This window comes from Salmo trutta, chromosome 18 (genome assembly GCF_901001165.1).
Source record: "Salmo trutta chromosome 18, fSalTru1.1, whole genome shotgun sequence".
Lineage (NCBI taxonomy): Eukaryota > Metazoa > Chordata > Actinopteri > Salmoniformes > Salmonidae > Salmo > Salmo trutta.
This window is the reverse complement of record NC_042974.1, coordinates 33,874,380-33,896,595: the sequence shown is the minus strand read 5'-3', so window position 1 is coordinate 33,896,595 and position 22,216 is coordinate 33,874,380. Positions and strand designations below refer to the sequence as shown.

Here is a 22,216-nt window from a genome sequence, read left to right as displayed (position 1 = left end):
CAAAAATCCCAGTGGCTCGATGTGCCAAGCTTATAGAGACATACAGAGAATTGCAGCTGTAATTGCTGCAAAAGGTGGCTCTACAAAGTATTGACTTTGGGGGGAGGTGAATAGTTATGCACGCTCAAGTTCTGTTTTTTTGTATTATTTATGTGAGAATGCCGAGAGTGTGCAAAGCTGTTATCAAGGCAAAGGGTGGCTGTCATATCTGTTATGGAATCATGTAGTAGGTTAACTGCCTTGTTCAGGAGCAGAATGACAGATGCGTACCTTATTAGCTCGGGATTCGATCTAGCAACCTTTCGGTTACTGGCCCAATGCTCTAACCACTAGGCTACCTGCCCCCCTGCTGTTATTATGCTGGGTGTCAAGTAAAGTTGGTGTCCCAGGTCTGAGTCAGTCCCTGATTACATCAGAAGGATAACAACCAGCAGAACTGTGGAACTCAAGGGTCAGACTTAAATAGCCCATGGAGAAGAAACAGCTTTATTTTTTGTTTAAAATGCACCAATGCATTTATTTTGTATGCTATTGATACATGTATTACTTCCCCTATCCATTTCTGTGTCATATGTAGTCTATGTTAGTAACTTAGGAAAATAAATAATAGAGATGTGGGAACTTTAAAGTCAGAGATCAGTCTTGGTGTTCCATGGTTGGTGGATGTGAAGACAGATTAGATTGTGTCAGCATGATGCAACACAAAGTAACTCTCACCTTGAGGAGCTCCCATTCCCATAAAAATGACCCTTATCTCTCTTCTAGCACTTTAAAAAGGTATCATTATTTTCTGTGAATTGTCATTCACTGATCTGCTCTGGCACAGTGTGGGTGAACATACAATTTAGTGGGAGTTTTACCTACCTATCATATCCCTATGTAGAACTGTAATCAGTCCACAGATTTAATTAATTAATGCAAATGTCATGGAAGTTTGTATTTCTTCTTTTTTAAACATGGTCTTGGTGCAACATGGTCATGCCTAGGAAAACTGTATATTTGTTTTTTCTTTCTCAGCATTTGTTGTTGCTGTTTTTTGAAAAATACACATACCCCATGTTCCAAACAAAGTTAAAAGTGAAACAAAGTAGAAGCGTAGAAATGCGCTGGTTTCACAAACTGTATCTAGACACTGGTAATGTGCTGGAGATAATTAAAATGAGGTTGAAAAGGGGTGGAATTGCCCTTTAACACTTCGTGGGTCATCATTTATCGGGGTGCAGCCCAAACCAAAGTAATGATATCACTAGAAAAATGTAATAATTTTGATCCCAACTCAGCAAAGAATTGTATTTCAGTCAATTAGAGCCTGTTGGAGTTATCGCCACAATTGTTGCTGTGGACACCTGTGGGACTTTGGGAGTAGCTGGGTTAGAGAAAGGGTAAAGAAGGCCTGCTTAGTAAAGCTGTGCCAGGTAGAAAGGTAGAAAGAAGGGAAATGCTAGGAAATGGCAGGTGAAAGTAAGGTTGTTTTTCTTCATATTTACATTCAAGGTATTCAGGTGAATTTCAAAAAACATACTACCATATTGTGTGCATTTTTAGCCCATCAGATGTGCTTACCGTGACTTGACCCACAAACGTGTTTGCCTCCTCCTCCTGGACAGTGAGGTTTCTGGGTAGAGTCAGATCAAACTTAGGATTGTTATCGTTGACATCAGTCACCACTATGTTCACTGTGGTGGTGGAGGTCTGGAAACAAAAACAGAAAGAAAAAAATAAGTTGTGTGTGCACAAGCAGACAAACATACGTGATTCGTTTCAGGAAACAAGCTCCAATTGAATGTAAACCTTTTTTTAAATCAAAATACGTTTTTGGGCAGAAATGTCTTCTGGAACGTGAACTTTCATGTGCCTTAATAGCAAACTTGTATGCCATCTGTAAATACTAATAACATGTTTAATTAAGAGCCAAGTTGGTTTAGCCATGGAAAAAGTGAGAAACCTTCCCGCAAGCCATGTTTGTCTGAGATAATGAGTGGGCTGGACATGCCGATAGATGAGTTCGGATTGGTCTGCCATGTACAGTAGCACACTTCTGTCCATAACATGAGCTGGTCAGTATGTGTAGGTAATCCTTTCTAACGCAGCTTTTTTGAAAGATATCACATAGCTGATAAATTCGATCTGGTTATCTACTTTCATTTCAGAGCATTCTCATCTGAGTGTGCCAGAGCGCAGAATAACTGATGAATTTACGAACGCTCAACACCCATTGAATATGGCGGGTGTCAGTAAACGTTGGCAAAAAAAACTTAATTAAATTGTTGCCAACAGCACAGTTGCAGTCACTAACATAAAAATAGCCTAACTAGCTCTGCTAGTGCGAGTAAAATAGTCAAAGTGAGCTGTTCTCTCATTTTTGTCTGGAAGTATCTAGCAAGGTAGTCAACGTTAGCCAGTTATTTTGGGTGCTTGACTGCTGTTGTTGGGTCAGTACGCTCGGATCAACCCTACTACTCGGCCAGAGCGTCCAGTCTGCGCTCTGAACGCTCCGAGAGCGTAACGCTCTGAATTTACAAACGGACAATCTGGCAACGCTCTTAGTTTATGAATGCCCAGAACACTCTGGCACTCCAGATTAAATTTACTAACACATCCATAGTATAAACCAGCCTTTAGTCTTGAAATCTTTGGTTGTTTAGTACATAGCCTCACATGTGAATCCTTAACGAGATGGGTGGGGCTAAAGCTTAAGAGGGTGTGAACTATGCTGAATGGGTGTAGACAAAGAATAGCTCCTTATTAGGTACCAAAAAATTCAAGGCCCATTTTTCTCAAAAGTGAGGTTACAAGTTTATCAACTTTCAAAGCAGAATTACTTTCCCATTGTTCCTCAACTGTAGTGTATGATATACTAGTTTCTAGCTCTGAGTCTCTACTTTTATCCAATGTAAAAAACACCATTGCTACATAAGACCGAATCGAGCCGGTCGGTCACATACTGTACTGTATGAGTGTGTGTATTTGCAGAGTATTGAAGAGCTATGAGGGAAATCAAAACTAAATGAATTTACCTTCTGTACAATGATACAAAGTAAATAATTGAATGACCATTAGCCAAACAAAAGCAAAAAGCTGCAAAGATCTAAAATATTTTCAGAAAATTTTGGAAATCAATCTCCAAAGCAGACTTATATAACAGCATCTGTGATGACTAGGCAAAGACAAATATATTCTACTAAGGAATACATCAGGCTATCCGAAGAAACTATGTAATGAAGTCAGTACAGAGACACTAAATCAAATAGTTACTGAAGCTAATTCAAACAGACTTCAATTACACAGAGAATGCAGAGAATACAATATGGTCGCTAACAACTAAGGATGGGAGCACATCTAAAGTGCATCTACAGTCCAATTCTGGACCCAAGTATCTGTCTGACTTCATCCTACCCCATGCACCCTTTCTCTCCTCCTGGTCCATCTCCCTTCAGCAGCCCCACAGCACACTAAAAACTATGGGTGGTAGTGCTTTCAGTTGTGCGGCTCCTCGGCTATGGAACACACTTCCAGTCACTGTCAGGGCTGCAGAGTCTCTGGCCTCGTTTAAGGCACAGCTAAAGACTGAGCTGTTCAGTAAAGCTTTCAAGGACCTATGTTAATTATATTCTCCTTCCACCGGATCTGACAATACCTGTATATAGCTTTGATTGTTGTCTGATTTCAATGGTCTGAAACGGCTGCATTGGACCATTAAATTAACTCTTAATTAGAGCTGATGCTATTAAACTTTCTCAGTGTTAAGGAATTAAGACCTCTTGTGTTACAATGACTCATTTGTGGGTGTTGTTTTAAGACTGTAGTAGGGTGTAAAGCCTTATTTGCATATTTATTTCCCAGGGTGCCTTTCGAGTGAATTTTAGAGGTACCAGTCATGACTGTGTTTGCTAATGACAGAGACATGATTGTTGCATTTAATGGATGTCAGTCCTGTAGACTTCACCAAGTGAGTGTCTAAGTGAATATTGTATTATTACGGCATTACCAGCAAAATCCTTGTAAATGGGCATTTGTCAAAAGCAGTGGGAGTACGCTCCGGCATCTGTTAGGGGTGCCTATTATTTCCTCTTCTGTTTGTGGCCTGCATCGAACCACTAGCACAGGTTTTGCGAGGGGACCAACAGATCAGTGGGGTGGGTATCTGGGGAGTGGGGGGATGACCGCCAAGTGTGTATTTTACATGGATTACGTCAACATTTAATGCCCTGACTTTTTATCTGTCGACAGGACCCTGGACATGACTGACTGGTACTGACGAGCCGCTGGGGCGAGACTGAACAGAGGCAAGACAGAGGCCCAATTTTTCAGGACTTGACCAGACTACGACTGACAGTTAAAATGACTGACATAAGGGTACTGGGGGTAAAGTTTGACTGGGAGGGAGTGGTGAGCGGCAACTGTAGTGGGATCCTGGGGACAGTAAGACAGAGACTGGGTTTTTGGGGACTTCGACAGCTGACTTGAGGGCAAGGTTTTAGTCATTAACGCTGTGATTTTACCTGTGCTTTTATTACTCCGTTCTGTTTTTATCCCCCCACTAACAACTCTTTTAGCTCGAGAATGGATGGTCTTTCACTTCCTGTGGGGAAGGAAGTGGGAGAGGCTGAAGAGGGAGGTGGTCAAGAGGTCCAGGTTTAAGGGGGGAAAGGCTTGCCTGACCTCTACTCGTTCCTGGGCAGCCGCTACACAGTGTTACACATAACTCTTGCCACTCCCTGGTCAACAACAAGATCCAGGCCCTTGCATGTTCTGGCTGGGATCTTACCTCAGGACCCTGAGGCTGGTCCCAGTCAACCTGCGAGCCCCAGTCTCTTTCCTGCTCCCCACACATTACGTCCAGCTCCAAAAGTTAAGACATTTTAAACTGGAAAAAGAGGCAGTCACGGTTTTAACTAAACACCGCTCTCTTCTCTCTCTTGTGCAGGCCAGTGTCCAGTTCGTGGGCTTGCTACAGGCAAGCCCACAACGGTTTGACGCAACGTGGCCCATCCTGCTCTGCTGAACCGGCACCTGTCCTGGATGATCGCCCACGAGATCCTCCCGGTCAGGGCCGTTATGCACTCCCGGGACACCCGCGTGCCCCTGACCAGGCTGCGGCCAAGATGAGTCGGTGAGGCACTTGCTATGGGAGTGCAGAGCCGCCAGGGACCTGTGGAAGGAAGCAGGTCCACTGATCTCCCCGTGTCTGCCAGCAGGGGAAGACCTAATGCCCCAGCTCATGCTGTATGGGGTGGGCCGAAGGCCTTTTCCACAAAAGGCCTGCACCATGCTCTGGCCCACCCTCACGTGTCTGAAGGATGCAATGTGGTCCTCCCGCAACCTGCTGGTAGCGAAATGAGTAGAGACCATCCCCAAGGTAGTGGCCATGGTAGCCACAGAAGCCCTGGCTTCCCCACAACACCCAAGGTCCCGGCGGCCTTGGCCTGACAGCGCTGCGGCACCTAGGGGAGGGATCTCCTCTGGGCCCCAAAGGACAGGACGTAATTCATTCGGAAGAGCAGGAGGAGGCGAGTTTGATAAGGACCCACCCCATTATTTTAACAAAGCTACTTTTTAACATGTTTTCAAGTCTTAAAAATGTTTTACCTTTGTTAAATCATTTATACACATTTTATATGGCTTTTACAGATTGTTTTACAAGAAAAAGTACTTTTATTCATGGTTGTTTCTATTTGTGTTTAACATGTACTTTTTAACAATTTTAAATGTAATATTCAAATGCTGTTTTTTATGCTTTTATACCGTTTCTATGTGTAAAAAATGATGCACAAAACTAAATATGAGCTGTTTTTAAAGGAAATGCAACAATAAAAATTTTCCAAAAGAAAAAAAAATCATGATGTTTTTATTATTTATGATAATACATTACTTTTTGGGAAAATACCATACTTGGTTTAGTTTTACCATAACAGTGGTCTGAAACTCCTGGTTTGCCACATCGGTGAGTCACATTACTCTGGGTTGTGAAGTGCTATACAATTCCTATTGGAATCCAGCTAGAGTTAGGATATCCAACAATTGGAACTTTAAATCACTTGCAATCTGCAGATAAAATAACTGCCAAGGTAGGGAAGAATGATAAATTAGACTACCTAAAGCATTTGAATACCGGTTGAATAAATTCAACCACATACAGATTGGATTAGTTTAAAAAATTTGTTTTTTTATCTTTGTGTAGTATAAGATCAATTGATAAATCAATGTGCATGCAGAAATACTGATATTAAAACAAACTATTCTAATAAGAAACCTGCAACAAAGAATGCTGGGAAATATGATAATAAGGCCCCTCCCAACACTATCGAGTAACAACCACGCCATGTGGTGTTGATTCCACTAGAATCAAAAAACAACACTTTTTACCACAACACTGAGACTTAAAAACCCACATTTTTGCTGTGCAGTGTTTACTTATTATCACAAAATATGAATTTCCTAGAGGGCAGAGCTCTATTTGGCTTCATCCTTGGCACTCCCTGTGAACCGTTGTGATTGAAAGGGACCCTTATCCAAAAGCCTATCATCAGTTGTTGACGGATAGGACATGGTAGTGGCAGTCCCTCCAATAGAGGAGGAGGATCCTTTATATTCCATTGCTGGTAATAATATATGATTTGGGAAGTTACAGTGTACAAGCATAGTGCAGTTAACCTTCAAACAATGACACCAGTACACAAACCTCCAACGCCCTTGTATAAATCACTGGGAAAGATAGCTGAATATGCACAATATCTATAATCCCACAGGGCATCGAGGTAATGCCGTGCTTACACAGTGGTGCAAAATAGCCACCTTTGGGGAAAAGGGAGGGAAAAAAACACAATGTAAGACAAATAATTCCCAGGAGGTAGAGTGGCTGGCGAAAGTATTCACCCTCCTTGGCATTTTTCCTTGTCACGGCTGTCTAGGACCGGTGGAGATGTGGAATCAGGAGCAGGAGACAGAGGGCCGGAGCAACGGTGTTTTAATAATAATAATTGCAAACGCAATAGCCGTAGGGCACAGGGCGCGTGACGAAGTCCGCCAGGGGAAAAACACATTCCCAAAATAAGCGCACTGGGAAAAAAGCGCACGGGGCGCAGCCCGGCAATATAATGGACAATAACAGTGAAAGAGCAGCTTACACTCGCATCAGTTCTGAGTGGACAATAAACAATCCCGCACGAGAACCCCAACTGAAAATACACACTAAATAACCCCCCAACTAATGACAAACACAAAACAGGTGCGGGATAGACAGACAAAACCAAAAGACACAGAAACAACGATCAGTGGCAGCTAATAGGCCGGCGACGACGACCGCCGAGCGCCGCCTGACCGAGGAGGGGTGCCACCTTCGTTAGATACTGTGACAGTACCCCTCCCCGGAGCCGCGGTGGAATTCTTGTAGCATAGGTGGATCTAGAATGTCCGCCGCCGAAACCCAGCACCTCTCCTCCGGACCGTACCCCTCCCAGTCCACGAGGTACTGCAGGCCCCTTACCCGACATCGGGAGTCCAGGATGGCTCGGACTGTGTACGCCGGGGCCCCCCCGATGTCCAGGGGGGGCGGGGGGACCTCCAGCCCCTCATCGTCCTGCAGTGGACCAGCTACCACCGGCCTGAGGAGAGACACATGAAACGAGGGGTTAATGCGGTAATATGAAGGGAGTTGTAACCTGTAACACACCTCGTTTATCCTCCTCAGGACTTTGAACGGCCCCACAAACTGCGGCCCCAGCTTTCGGCAGGGCAGGCAGAGAGGTAGGTTCCGGGTTGAGAGCCAGACTTTGTCCCCCGGATTATACACGGGGGCGTCACTGCGGTGGCGGTCAGCGCTCTCCTTGTGTCGTTCACCAGCCCTCCTTAGGCACTCCTGGACACCATTCCAGGTCTCCTGAGAGCGCTTCACCCATGCCTCCACCGCAGGAGCCTCTGTCTGGCTCTGTTGCCATGGCACCAGGACCGGCTGATACCCCAATACCACCTGGAAGGGTGACAGGTTGGTAGAGGAGTGGCGCTGAGAGTTCTGGGCCATCTCGGCCCATGGCACGAACTGCGCCCACTCCCCTGGCCGGTCCCGGCAATACGACCGCAGGAACCTGCCCACATCCTGGTTAATGCGCTCTACCTGCCCATTACTCTCGGGGTGGAACCCCGAGGTCAAGCTGACCGAGACCCCCAGCCTCTCCATGAACGATCTCCACACCCTGGACGTGAACTGGGGACCCCGATCAGATACGATGTCCTCGGGCACCCCATAGTGCCGGAAGACATGGGTGAACAGGGCCTCCGCGGTCTGCAGGGCCATAGGAAGACCGGGCAAAGGGAGCAGGCGGCAGGACTTAGAGAACCTGTCCACAACGACCAGGATCGCCGTGTTCCCCTGAGACGGCGGAGATCCGTAAGGAAATCCACCGAGAGGTGAGTCCAGGGCCGTTGTGGAATGGGGAGGGGCTGTAATTTCCCTCGAGGTAGGTGCCTAGGAGCCTTACACTGAGCGCACACCGAACAGGAAGAGACATAACGCCGAACATCCTCAGCCAAGGTGGGCCACCAGTACCTTCCCTTCAGGCCCCGCACTGTCCGTTCCACCCCAGGATGACCTGAGGAGGGTAGAGTGTGGGACCATCGGATCAGGCTATCGCGAACACCAAGCGGAACGTATTTCAGGCCCACGGGACACTGCGGTGGAGTGGGTTCTGACCGACCCGCCCGCTCGATGTCCGCATCCACCTCCCATACCACCGGTGCCACCAGACAGGAGGCGGGAAGTATGGGAGTAGGATCGATGGTCCGCTCCTCGGTGTCGTAGAGACGCGACAGTGCATCAGCCTTCCGGTTCCGGGAACCTGGAATGTACGAGAAGGTAAAGTTAAACCTCGTAAAAAACATGGCCCACCTTGCCTGACGGGGATTAAGTCTCCTCGCTGCCCGAATATACTCCAGGTTACGGTGGTCGGTCCAGATGAGAAAAGGGTGACGTGCCCCCTCAAGCCAATGTCTCCACACCATCAAAGCCCTGACCACGGCTAACAGCTCCCGGTCCCCCACATCATAGTTGCGCTCCGCCGGGCTCAGCTTCTTAGAAAAGAACGCACATGGGCGGAGCTTAGGAGGAACGCCCGAGCGCTGCGATAGCACAGCTCCTACCCCAGCCTCGGACGCGTCCACCTCCACTATGAATGGCAAAGAGGGGTCCGGATGCGCCAGGACAGGTGCATTGGTAAACAGAACCTTCAGACGATGGAAGGCTCTGTCCGCCTCTGCTGACCATCGTAGCCGCACCGGCCCCCCCTTCATCAGTGAGGTAATGGGAGCTGCCACCTGGCCAAAACCCCGGATAAACCTCCGATAATAATTAGCGAACTCCAAGAACCACTGCACCTCCTTCACAGTGGTTGGGGTTGGCCAATTACGCACAGCCGTCATGCGGTCACACTCCACCTCCACCCCCGAGGTGGAAATGCGATATCCTAGAAATGAGACGGCTCGTTTGAAGAACTCACATTTCTCAGCCTTGACGTATAGGTTATGCTCCAGCAGCCGCCCAAGCACTTTACGCACCAGGGACACATGCTCGGCGCGTGTGGCAGAGCAGATCAGGATGTCATCGATGTACACCACCACACCCTGCCCGAGCATGTCCCTAAGGACCTCGTCCACAAAGGATTGGAAGACAGTGGGAGCGTTCTTTAACCCATACGGCATGACGAGGTACTCATAATGGCCCGATGTGCTACTAAATGCGGTTTTCCACTCTTCTCCATCTCAGATACGCACAAGGTTATACGCACTCCTGAGATCCAATTTCGTGAAGAAGCGCGCCCCGTGAAATGACTCCACTGCCGTAGCAATGAGAGGTAGCGGGTAACTGAAACCCACTGTGATAGCATTTAGACCTCTATAGTCAATGCACGGGCGCAGACCTCCCTCCTTCTTCTTCACAAAAAAGAAGCTCGAGGAGACGGGGGACTTAGAGGGCCGAATGTATCCCTGTCTCAAGGACTCAGTGACGTATGTATCCATAGCCACTGTCTCCTCCTGAGACAGAGGATACATGTGACTCCTAGGAAGAACCTCGTCGGCCTGGAGGTTTATCGCACAATCCCCTCGTCGATTGGGGGTAATAGAGTCGCCTTCGTCTTACTGAAAGCGATAGCCAAATCGGCATACTCTGAGGGAATGTGTACGGTGGAGACTTGGTCTGGACTCTCCACCGTAGTCGCACCGATGAAAACTCCTATGCACCTACCTGAGCACTCCCTCGACCACCCCGTCAGAGCCCTCTGCCCCCACGAAATCTGGGGGTTGTGTGTGGCTAGCCAGGGGATTCCCAGTACCACCGGAAACGCTGGGGAGTCAATGAGGAACAGGCTCATACGCTCCTCATGACCCCCCCACATCTGCATAACCAGTGGCACGGTGACCTCCCCTACTTGGCCTGATCCTAGCGGTCGACTATCTAGGGCGTGCACGGGGAAGGGGTGGTCCAGCTGAACCAGGGGAATCCCTAACCTCTTAGCTAACCCACGGTCCATAAAACTCCCAGCTGCACCTGAATCGACTAGCGCCTTATACTGGAAGTGAGGGGAAAAATTAGGAAAACAAACGGAGGTGTAAAAGTGGTCGACAGGGGGCTCTGGGTGTGGCTGGTGCGGACTCACCTGGGGGGTCGAAGTAGTGCTCTGCCTGCCCTCCGAACTCCCGGAGGGACCTCTCCAGCACCGGTCCACAGTGTGTCCTCTGCGCCCACATCGGGTGCAGGAGAGACCCCCCCTCCGGTCCTCCTCGATGCAGCCCCCCCTATCTCCATGGGCTGTGGAGCAGGAGGGCTGGGAGGCGGAACGAACAGGCCCCGACTGGAACGTCCCCGGGCAGCCAGCAGGTTGTCCAATCTAATGGACAAATCCACCAGTTGGTCCAGAGTGGAGGTGTTGTCCCTACAAGTCAGCTCCCGGCGAACGTCCTCGCGAAGGCTGCACCTATAGTGGTCTATCAGGGCCCGCTCGTTCCACCCCGATCCAGCGGCGAGAGTCCGGAATTCCAACGCGAAATCCTGAGCGCTCCTCGTCTCCTGTCTCAAATGGAATAGTCGCTCACCCGCCGCCCTGCCCTCCGGGGGATGATCGAAAACCGCCCGGAAGTGGAGGGTGAACTCAGGGTAGTCACCCCGGGCAGAGTCTGGACCATCCCAGACCGCATTGGCCCATTCCAGGGCTCGACCCGTGAGACACGAGACGAGGACGCTCACCCTCTCTTCGTCGGAGGGAGGGGGCGGACGGTCGCCAGGTACAGTTCTAGTTGGAGCAGGAACCCCTTGCACCCAGCGGCTGTCCCATCGAACTCCCTGGGAGGTGCAATCCGGATCCCGCCGGCACCCGCTTCAGTGGGTGTGGGTAAGGGCGCAGGGTGAGGGACCGGAGCTGGTCTGGCTGGGGAGGTACCTCTCTCCCAGCTCTCCAACCGGGCCAACACCTGATCCATGGCCGAGCCTAGGCGGTGGAGGAGGCTGGCATGTTGGGAGACCTGCTCAGCCATGGACGGCGCTTCTGCTCCTGCTGACTCCATAGTCGGTGCGGGATTCTGTCACGGCTGTCTAGGACTGGTGGAGATGTGGAATCAGGAGCAGGAGACAGAGGGCCGGAGCAACGGTGTTTTAATAATAATAATTGCAAACGCAATAGCCGTAGGGCACAGGGCGCGTGACGAAGTCCGCCAGGGGAAAAACACATTCCCAAAATAAGCGCACTGGGAAAAAAGCGCACGGGGCGCAGCCTGGCAATATAATGGACAATAACAGTGAAAGAGCAGCTTACACTCGCATCAGTCCTGAGTGGACAATAAACAATCCCGCACGAGAACCCCAACTGAAAATACACACTAAATAACCCCCCACTAATGACAAACACAAAACAGGTGCGGGATAGACAGACAAAACCAAAAGACACAGAAACAACGATCGGTGGCAGCTAATAGGCCCGGCGACGATGACCGCCGAGCGCCGCCCGACCGAGGAGGGGCGCCACCTTCGTTAGATACTGTGACATTCCTATTTTGTTTCCTTACAGCCTGGAATTAAAATATATTTTTGGGGGGGGTTTTGTCACGGCTCCTACCGTAGGTAGCTCCCCCTCCTGTTTGGGTGGTGCTCGGCGGTTGTCGTCACTGGCCTACTAGCTGCCACTGATTCCCTTTTCCCCCTTTCCGTTTATTGTGTGCACCTGTTTTTGGTTTGGGCTGATTAGCTGGGCTATTTTAGCCAGGAGGCCCGCCTGCTCTGTGTGCGGGATTACTTGATCTGTGTGTAGCTTGTGATTGCACGCTCATTGTATTTTGAGGTGCGAGTGCGTATTTTGCGCCGACCTGTTCTGTCCCATGTGTTTGGGCACTTTGGTTTTGTGTGCGCCCTAGTTCGCTGTTGGGGCGGCTTGTGATTTTCCGTTGTGTGTTATTAAAAACACTACCCTGCATTCTCTGCTTCCTGCTCCTGACTCTGCACCCACTACGCTCAAGCGTTACAGGTTTGTATCATTTAATTTACACAACATGCCTACCACTTTGAAGATGCAAAATATTTTTTATTGTGAAACCAACAAGAAATAAGACAAAAAAAACAGACCTTGAGTGTGTATAACTATTCACCCCCCCAAAGTCAATACTTTGTAGAGCCACTTTGGGGTATGTCTCTATAAGCTTGGCACATCTAGCCACTGGGATTTTTGCCCATTCTTCAAGGCAAAACTGCTCCAGCTCTTTCAAGTTGGATGGGTTCTGCTGGTATACAGCAATCTTTAAGTCAGACCACAGATTCTCAATTGGATTGAGGTCTGGGCTTTGACTAGGCCATTCAAAAACATGTATATGTTTCCCCTTAAACCACTCGAGGGTTGCTTTAGCAGTATGCTTAGGGTCATTTTCCTGCTGGAAATGAACCTTCGTCCTAGTCTCAAATCTCTGGAAGACTTTGGAAGACTGAAACAGGTTTGCCTCAAGAATTTCCCTGTATTTAGCTCCATCCATCATTCCTTCAATTCTGACCAGTTTCCCAGTCCCTGCCGATGAAAAATATCCCCACAGCATGATGCTGCCACCACCATGCTTCACTGTGGGGATGGGTGTTCTCGGGGTGATGAGAAGTGTTGGGTTTGCGCCAGACGTAGCGTTTTCCTTAGCCAAAAAGCTACATTTTAGTCTCATCTGACCAGAGTACCTTCTTCCATATGTTTGATTCTCCCACATGCCTTTTGACAAACACCAAACGTGTTTTTTGATTTTTTTATTGATTGAGCAATGGCTTTTTTTTCTGGCCACTCTTCCGTAAAGCCCAGCTCTGTGGAGGGTACGGCATAGTGGTCCAATGGACAGATACTCCAATCTCTACTGTGGAGCTTTGCAGCTCCTTCAGGGTTATCTTTGGTGTCTTTGTTGCCTCTCTGATTAATGCCCTCCTTGCCTGGTCCGTGAGTTTTGTTGGGCAGCCCTCTCTTGGCAGGTTTGTTGTGGTGCCATGTTCTTTCCTTTTTAAATAATGGATTCAATGGTGCTCCGCAGGATGATCAAAGTTTTTGATTTTTTTTAATAACCCAACCCTGATGTGTTCTTCTCCACAACTTTGTCCCTGACCTGTTTGAAGAGCTCCTTGGTCTTCATGGTGCTGCTTGCTTGGTGGTACCCTTTGCTTAGTGGTGTTGCAGACTCTGGGGCCTTTCAGAACAGGTGTATATATACACTGAGATCCTGTGACACTTAGATTGCACACAGGTGGACTTAATTTAACTAGTTATATGACTTCTGAAGGTAATTGGTTGCACCAGATCTTATTCAGGGGCTTCATAGCAAAGGGGGTGAATACATATGCACGCACCACTTTTCTGTTTGAAATTATTTTGAATTTTTTGAAACAAGTTATTTATTTCATTTCACTTCATCAATTTGAACTATTTTGTATATGTCCATTACATGAAATCCACATAAAAATCTATTTAAATTACTGGTTGCAATGCAACAAAATAGTAAAAACGCCAAGGGGGATGAATACTTTTGCAAGGCACTGTAGGCATATGAAGTTATCCTCACCTCATAAAGCATTTCAGAGGTGTAGGAGAGGAGGGGAGTGACCTGGTTAATATCACCATCTCTCCGTCGTCTACAGGGAACAGCTTTCAAATTGTTTTCTCTCTTTTTTTCCTTTGAAACCCATAATCCCCTCTTTCCTCAGATGATCTAATACAGCTACAGCACCCTCCTGTACAATATCACATCATCTCGCCTCTGAGAGGTCGAAGCTTTACAACATCACCACATCATCTCTCTTTCTGAGAGTTTGAGCTTTGAGAAAAAGAGAACAGATTAGAAAATAATAGCTACATCCAATGTAAGGCCTCCTCTCTTCCTTTACATTTCATGACAGAGCAGACTAACACTTCTATGATGGACTTCACATACCCTCCTGAAGGCTAATGAGGTGTGGGTCTTGCGCGGGCGGGTGCTATTAAAGCCCAGAATCTCCCTGCTGCAGCATCGTATGTCTGGATGTGGCCATCAGTTTGATGCTGATTAATGACCTCCTATTATTTATTTATTAGAGGAAATAGTTGTCTGTGATCTCCCCTCTCTGTAACCCAAGTCCCTAAGACATGGCCAAGGTGCCAACACTACAGCCTTTGAAGTGAAAACACGTTTGGAGCCCAAGTATGTGTGGCCATGGTGAGGTCTGATGATTTGCATAGGCTGTCACAGTCACCTTATATGAGGGTTAAGGAAAAATCAAATCAAAGTGTATTGGTCACATACACATGATTAGCAGATGTTATTGTGGGTGTACCAAAATGCTTGTGCTTCTATCTCCGACAGTGCAGTAATATCTAACATGTAATATCCAACACATTACACAACATATACCCAATACACACAAATCTAAGTAGGAATGAATTAAAGTTATATACATATGGACGAGCAATGTTAGAGCGGAACGGACTAAGATACAGTAGAATAGTATAGAAAAACAGTATATACATATGAGATGAGTAATGCAAGATATGTAAGCATTATTAAATGACTAAGATACCATAGAATACTGTATATACATGTGAGATGAGTTTTTTCAGATATGTAAACATTATTAAAGTGACTAGTGTTCCATTCCTTAAAGTGGTATTGATTCCTAGTCATTTTACATTTACATTTTAGTCATTTAGCAGACGCTCTTAGCCAGAGCGACTTACAGTAGTGAATGCATACATTTCATACAATTTTTTCTGTGCTGGCCCCCCGTGGGAATTGAACCCACAACCCTGGTGTTGCAAACACCATGCTCTACCAACTGAGCTACAGGGAAGTTCTTCCCAGCTGTATGTAATGACATAAAACATTTCCTGAGCTAATAATGTAAAAGATACTACATTTTAAAAAAAATAAAATAAAGCAACGTTTTCTAAGAGCAAGTCGCGATGCTGCCATGTCCATCGGTGCTATCTTATAGTTGGGTTATCTAACAACAGTAGTTAGTCTCTGTGGGTGATGGGTTAGCTCTTTAGCCAACTTAGCAACATAATATTAGAATGGCCTGCAGGGTGTTAATTTGAGGTTCATTAGATTTCCGAAAACGAATGAAAAGCTGTTCATTAATTGGACATTGAACATTATTTTAACAGGGGACCTTTTCCATTTATGAACAATTACCATTACATTCCTTTATTGTATATCCGGCATTTCAAATACCATCTGCTTGATTCACTATATATACAAAAGTATGTCGACACCCCTTCAAATGAGTGGATTAGACACACAAGCCTAAGATCACTATGCGCAATGCCAAGCGTCGGCTGGAGTGGTGTAAAGCTTGCCATTATTGTAATCTGGAGCAGTGGAAATGCGTTCTCTGGAGTGATGAATCATGCTTGGTCCCGTGTGGCTCAGTTGGTAGAGCATGGTGTTTGCAATGCCAGGGTGGTGGGTTTGATTCCCACGGGGGACCAGTATGGAGAAAAAAAATGTATGAAATGTATGCATTCACTACTGTAGGTCGCTCTGGATAAGAGTGTCTGCTAAATGACTAAAATGTAAAAAATGCTTCACCATCTGGCAGTCCGATGGACGAATCTGGATTTGGTGGATGCCAGGAGAACACTACCTGTCCCAATGCATAGTGGCAACTGTAAAGTTTGGTGGAGGAGGAATATAGGTCTGGGGCTGTTTTTCATGGTTTGGGCTTGGCCCCTTGGTTCCAGTAAAGGGAAATCTTAATGCTACAGCATACAGTTACATTCTAGCTGATTCTGTGCTTCCAACTTTGTGGCAACAGTTTGGGGAAAGCCCATTCCTGTTTCACCATGACAATGCCCCCGTACACAAAACAAGATCCATACAGTAATGGTTTGTCAAGATTGGTGTGGAACTTGACTGGCCTGACCTCAACCCCATCGAACACATTTGGGATGAATTGGAATGCCGACTGCAAGCCAGGCCTAATCGGCCAACATCAGTGACCAACCTCACTAATGCTCGTGGCTGAATGGAGGCAAGTCCCTGCAGCAATGTTCCAACATCTAGTGGAAAACCTTCCCAGAAGAGTGGAGGCTGTTATAGTAGCAAAGGTGGGACCAACTCCATATTAATGCCCATGATTTTGGAATGAGATGTTCGACGAGCAGGTGTCCATATAATTTTTGTCATTTATCATGTAGTGTATGTAGGGGAATCACGAGGGGGTCCTGCTCTCACCCTGTCAGATTCCCATTGTTCCACAAGTTCTGTTATAATTACAGAACCCTTGGGCACCTCACATCACATCTCTCTCTCATTCTCTCTCTCTTTCTCTGCCATTCTTTCCTGATGCGCCCTCTTTGTCTACCCTCTCTATCTCACTTGTCAATCTCTCCCACATAACATATCTAACCCCATCATCTCCGCCTCAACTATATATCACTTTATTAGACCTCTTCTTGTGTTTCTCTCGTGTAGTGTATGTAGGCGAATCACGGGGGGGGCTGCTCTCTCCCTGTCAGGTTCCCATGGTTACACAAGTTCTGTTACAATTACAGAACCCTTGGGCACCTCAAATCACATCTCTCTCTCTATCGCATTCTCTCTCTCTTTCTCTCTCTCTGTCATTCTTTCCTGATGCGCCCTCTTTGTCTACCGTCTCTCTATCTCACTAGTCAATTGCACACAATCTCTCCCACTCTATATATATCGAACACCATAATCTCCTCCTCAACTGTATTTCACTTTATTACACCTGATGGGCTGCAGGGGCAGACAGTAATTGTCCTGCTCCCATGGGGACTCCATCATAATAGACACACACAAGCTCACATGTTTGCAAGTCCACACCCGTACATGCACACGTGCACCCGCACATACACACCAGTGGTGGACAAAGTACTAAATTGTCATGCTTGAGTAAAAGTAAAGATACCTTAATAGAAAATGACTTGAGTAAAAGAAAAAGTCACTCAGTAAAATAATACTTGAGAAAAAGTCTAAAAGTATTTGTTTTTACGAATACTTCACTATCAAAAGTAAAAATCAATTAAAATTCCTTATATTAAGAGAACCTGACAGCACAATTTTATTTCTTCTTTTTGACGGATAGCCAGGGGCATTTTCCAACACTCAGACATAATTTACAAACAAAGAATTTGTGTTTAGTGAGTCTGCCAGATCAGATGCAGTAGGGATGACCAGGGATGTTCTCTTGATTAGTTTGTGAATTATTAGAGTTTGAATTTTAGGACCCATTTAGGTATAATTTGTTTTTTCAACAATTATTTTATAAAATATTGAATTTGGCCTTTACTACTATAGCCCATAGAATTGCATTGAATAACACATTCATAAATGGCAAAAAAAAGACAGTAATGTCACGGTCACTGTCCTTAAACTCCCTGTCATAAATAAGCCAAGGTGCAGCGTGCCGGTAATTCCACATCCTTTATTTTGAAGTGAAACCGAACAAAAACAATAAACAGGATAAACGTGACGTTCTGGGGCTGCTCCAAGGCAGCTACACAAAAACAAGATCCCACAACTCAAGGAGGGAAAAAGGGCTGCCTAAGTATGGTTCCCAATCAGAGACAATGATGGACAGCTGCCACTGATTGGAAACCACACTCAGCCAAAACAAAGAAATAGAAAACGAAATTGCCCACCCCACATCACACCCTGACCTAACCAAACTAGAGGAAAATAAACGTCTCTAAGGTCAGGGCGTGACAGTAACCCCCCCAAAGGTGCGGACTCCCGGCCGCAAACCTGAACCTATAGGGGAGGGTCTGGGTGGGCATCTATTCTTGGCGGTGGCTCTGGTTCGGGGCGTAGCCCCCACTCCGCCCGCTGATCCCCCCGCTTCTGTGTTGCCAGAGCAACCAGACCGTGGATCATCACCAGAGGCTCTGAACTGCCAACCGCCGTTGAAGACTCTGGACTGCAGGCTGCCGCTGGAGACTCTGGACTGCAGGCCGCCGCTGGAGGCTCTAGACTGCAGGCCGCCGCTGGAGACTCTGGACTGCAGGCCGCCGCTGGAGACTCTGGACTGCAGGCCGCCGCTGGAGACTCCGGACTGGGGGACGTTGCTGGAGGCTCCGGACTGGGGGACGTTGCTGGAGGCTCTGGACCGGGGGACGTTGCTGGAGGCTCTGGACCGGGGGACTTCGCTGTAGGCTCCACGCCATGGATCATCACTACAGGTTCCGCACCATGGATCATCAATGGAGGCTTCTTGCCATGGATCATCACTGCAGACTCCGGGCCATGGATCATCACTGGAGGCTCCATGCCATGGATTATCACTGGAGGCTCCGTGCCATGGATTATCACTGTAGGCTCCGGGCCATGGATTATCACTGGAGGCTTCGTGCCATGGATCATCCCTACAGGCTCCGGGCCATGGATCATCACTGGAGGCTTTGTGCCATGGATCATCCCTATAGGCTCCGGGCCATGGATTATCACTGGAGGCTTCGTGCCATGGATTATCACTGGAGGCTCTGGACCATGGATTATCACTGGAGGCTTCGTGCCATGGATCATCACTACAGGCTCCGGGCCATGGATCATCACTGGAGGCTTCGGACCATAGATCATCACTGGAGGCTTTTTTCGTGCAGCTGGAACAGGTCTCACCGGACTGGGGAGATGCACTGGAGACCGGGTGCGCAGAGCTGGCACAGGGTATACTGGGCCATGGAGGCGCACTGGAGGTCTGGAGCTTGGGGCTGGCACAACCCGTCCTGGCTGGATGTTTACTTTAGTCCGGCAAGGGCGGAGCGCTGGCACAGGACGAACTGGGCTATGCAGGCGCACTGGCGACACAGTGCGCAAAACTGCCGCAGGATATACTAGGCCGTGGAGGCGCACTGGAGGTCTGGAGCATATGGCTGGCACAACCCGTCTTTGCTGGATGCTCAACCCAGCTCGACAACTGCAGGGCACGGGCACAGATCGCACCGGCCTGTGAGTGCGCACTGGCGACACAGTGCGCATCACCGCATAACACGGTGCTTGCCCCGTCACTCGCACCCCACGGTAAGCACGTGGAGTTGGCTCAGGTCTCCACCCTGACTCTGCCAAACTCCCCGTGTGCTCTCGTGCTTCCCTTGATGTTGGTTCTCCCCGGTCCAGCTCGTCCTCCCAGTAAGCACACGCTGCTTGGCTTTCTTGTGGTGGGATCTTCTGTCACGATCACTGTCCTCAACCTCCCTGTCATAAATAAGCCAAGGCGCAGCGTGCCGGTAATTCCACATCCTTTATTTTGAAGTGAAACCGAACCAAACAATAAACAGGATAAACAGAAAATGTGACGTTCTGGGGCTGCTCCAAGGCAGCTACACAAAAACAAGATCCCACAACTCAAGGAGGGAAAAAGGGCTGCCTAAGTATGGTTAACAATCATAGACAACGATGGACAGCTGCCTCTGATTGGAAACCACACTCAGCCAAAACAATGAAATTGAAAAACTAGATTGCCCACCCCACATCACACCCTGACCTAACCAAACTAGAGGAAAATAAACGTCTCTATGGTCAGGGCGTGACAAGTAAAAAAAAAAAAAGTTTGAAGTGTCTGTTCTATATGTAGGAGGTATAAAATAGCTCAGGAAATATTTGTGTTGTCTTGCACACATATTTAACCCCTTATTTCTGTTGGCACAAAAGTACATCAATCAATCTGTCAATCAATCAAACGTATTTATAAAGCCCTTTTGACATCAGCAGATGTCACAAAGTGCTTATACAGAAACCCAACCTAAAACCCCAAACAGCAAGCAATGCAGATGTAGAAGCACGGTGGCTTGGAAAACCTCCCTAGAAAGGAAGGAATAAACCTAGAGAGGAACCAGGCTCTGTAGGGTGGCCAGTCCTCTTTGTACATTGCCATTAAGGCCAGATCGTTCTTCAAGATGTTCAAACGTTCATAGATGACCACCAGTGTAAATAATAATCATAGTGGTTTTAGAGGGTGCAACAGGTCAGCACCTCAGGAGTAAATGTCAGTTGGCTTTTTATAGCCGAGCATTCAGAGGTCGAGACAGCAGGTGTGGTAGAGAAGGAGAGAGAGAGGGAGGGAGAGAGGGAGGGAGAGAGAGAGGGAGGGAGAGAGAGGGGGTCTGGTTACTACTCTGGTTACTACTCCTGCCCAGTAACTAGAATATGCATATAATTATTGGCTTTGGATAGAAAACACCCTAAAGTTTGTAAAACTGTTTGAATGGTGTCTGTGAGTATAACAGAACTCCTATGGCAGGCAAAAACCTGAGAAGATTTCATGCAGGAAGTGGCCTGTCTGACAAGGTGTTGTTGTTCTTGCTTCTGTTTATTGAAGAGTCAGGATCTTAGCTGTAACATGACACTTCCTACGGCTCCAATAGGCTCTCAGAGCCCGGGAAAAAGCTGAACGATGACGAGGCAGCCTCTGGCTAAAACACATAATCGCCTTTGCCAAGTGGCCGATAAGGGGACAATGGAATTAGGCGCGTGCCCGATTCGACCCCGTGCTGTATTTTCTTTCGGCTGTTTACCTAATTGCAGATTCCCGGTCGGAATATTATCGTTTTTTTACGAGAAAAATGGCATAAAAATTGATTTTAAACAGCGGTTGACATGCTTCGAAGTACGGTAATGAAATATTTAGAAATCTTTTGTCACGAAATGCGCTGTGCGCGTGACCGTTATTTACCATTGGGATAGTGTCTAGAACGCACGAACAAAACGTCGCTGTTGGAACATAACTATGGATTATTTTGGACCAAACCTACATTTGTTATTGAAGTAGAAGTCCTGGGAGTGCATTCTGACGAAGAACAGGAAAGGTAATCAAACTTTTCTAATAGTAAATCTGACTTTGGTGAAGGCTAAACTTGGTGGGTGTCTAAATAGCTAGCCCTGTGATGCCGGGCTATCTACTTAGAATATTGCAAAATGTGCTTTCACCGAAAAGCTATTTTAAAATCAGACATATCGAGTGCATAGAGGAGTAATGTATCTATAATTCTTAAAATAATTGTTATGCTTTTTGTGAACGTTTATCGTGAGTAATTTAGTAAATTGTTAGTAAATTCGCCGGAAGTTTGCGGGGGGTATGCTAGTTCTGAACGTCACATGCTAATGTAAAAAGCTGGTTTTTGATATAAATATGAACTTGATTGAACAAAACATGCATGTATTGTATAACATAATGTCCTAGCTGTGTCATCTGATGAAGATCATCAAAGTTTAGTGCTGCATTTAGCTGTCTTCTGGGTTTTTGTGACATTATATGCTAGCTTGAAAAATGGGTGTCTGATTATTTCTGGCTGGGTACTCTGCTGACATAATCTAATGTTTTGCTTTCGTTGTAAAGCCTTTTTGAAATCGGACAGTGTGGTTAGATTAACGAGAGTCTTGTCTTTAAATAGCTGTAAAATAGTCATATGTTTGAGAAATTGAAGTAATAGCATTTCAAAGGTATTTGAAAATCGCGCCACAGGATTCAACTGGCTGTTACGTAGGTGGGACGAATTCGTCCCGCCGGTCCTAGAGAGGTTAATTAATAGAAGAAATGATTAACCTCTCTAGGGTATGTGGGACGAAAAATTTGTAAATATTCCATTACAATACTTCGAAGCATGTCAACCGCTGTTTAAAATCAATTTTTATGCGATTTTCTCGTAAAAAAGCGTTAATATTCCGACCGGGAGTCGATGTTTTTGTTCAAAGACGAAAGAATAAAAACATGGTGTCGCCTCGTGCA

The 22,216-nt window shown here is 46.9% G+C and overlaps 1 protein-coding gene across 6 annotated transcripts in view; it reads right to left on the bottom strand.

Moving 5' to 3' along the window:
* LOC115153216 (protocadherin-15-like) overlaps positions 1 to 22,216 on the bottom strand; it is a 324,073-nt gene that overhangs the window by 127,603 nt on the left and 174,254 nt on the right. For all 6 annotated transcript variants that reach the window (XM_029698418.1, XM_029698421.1, XM_029698420.1 and 3 more), the window contains one exon: positions 1,564 to 1,692. In XM_029698418.1, the coding sequence (XP_029554278.1) occupies positions 1,564 to 1,692 (129 nt within the window). The remainder of the gene's footprint in view (positions 1 to 1,563; positions 1,693 to 22,216) is intronic.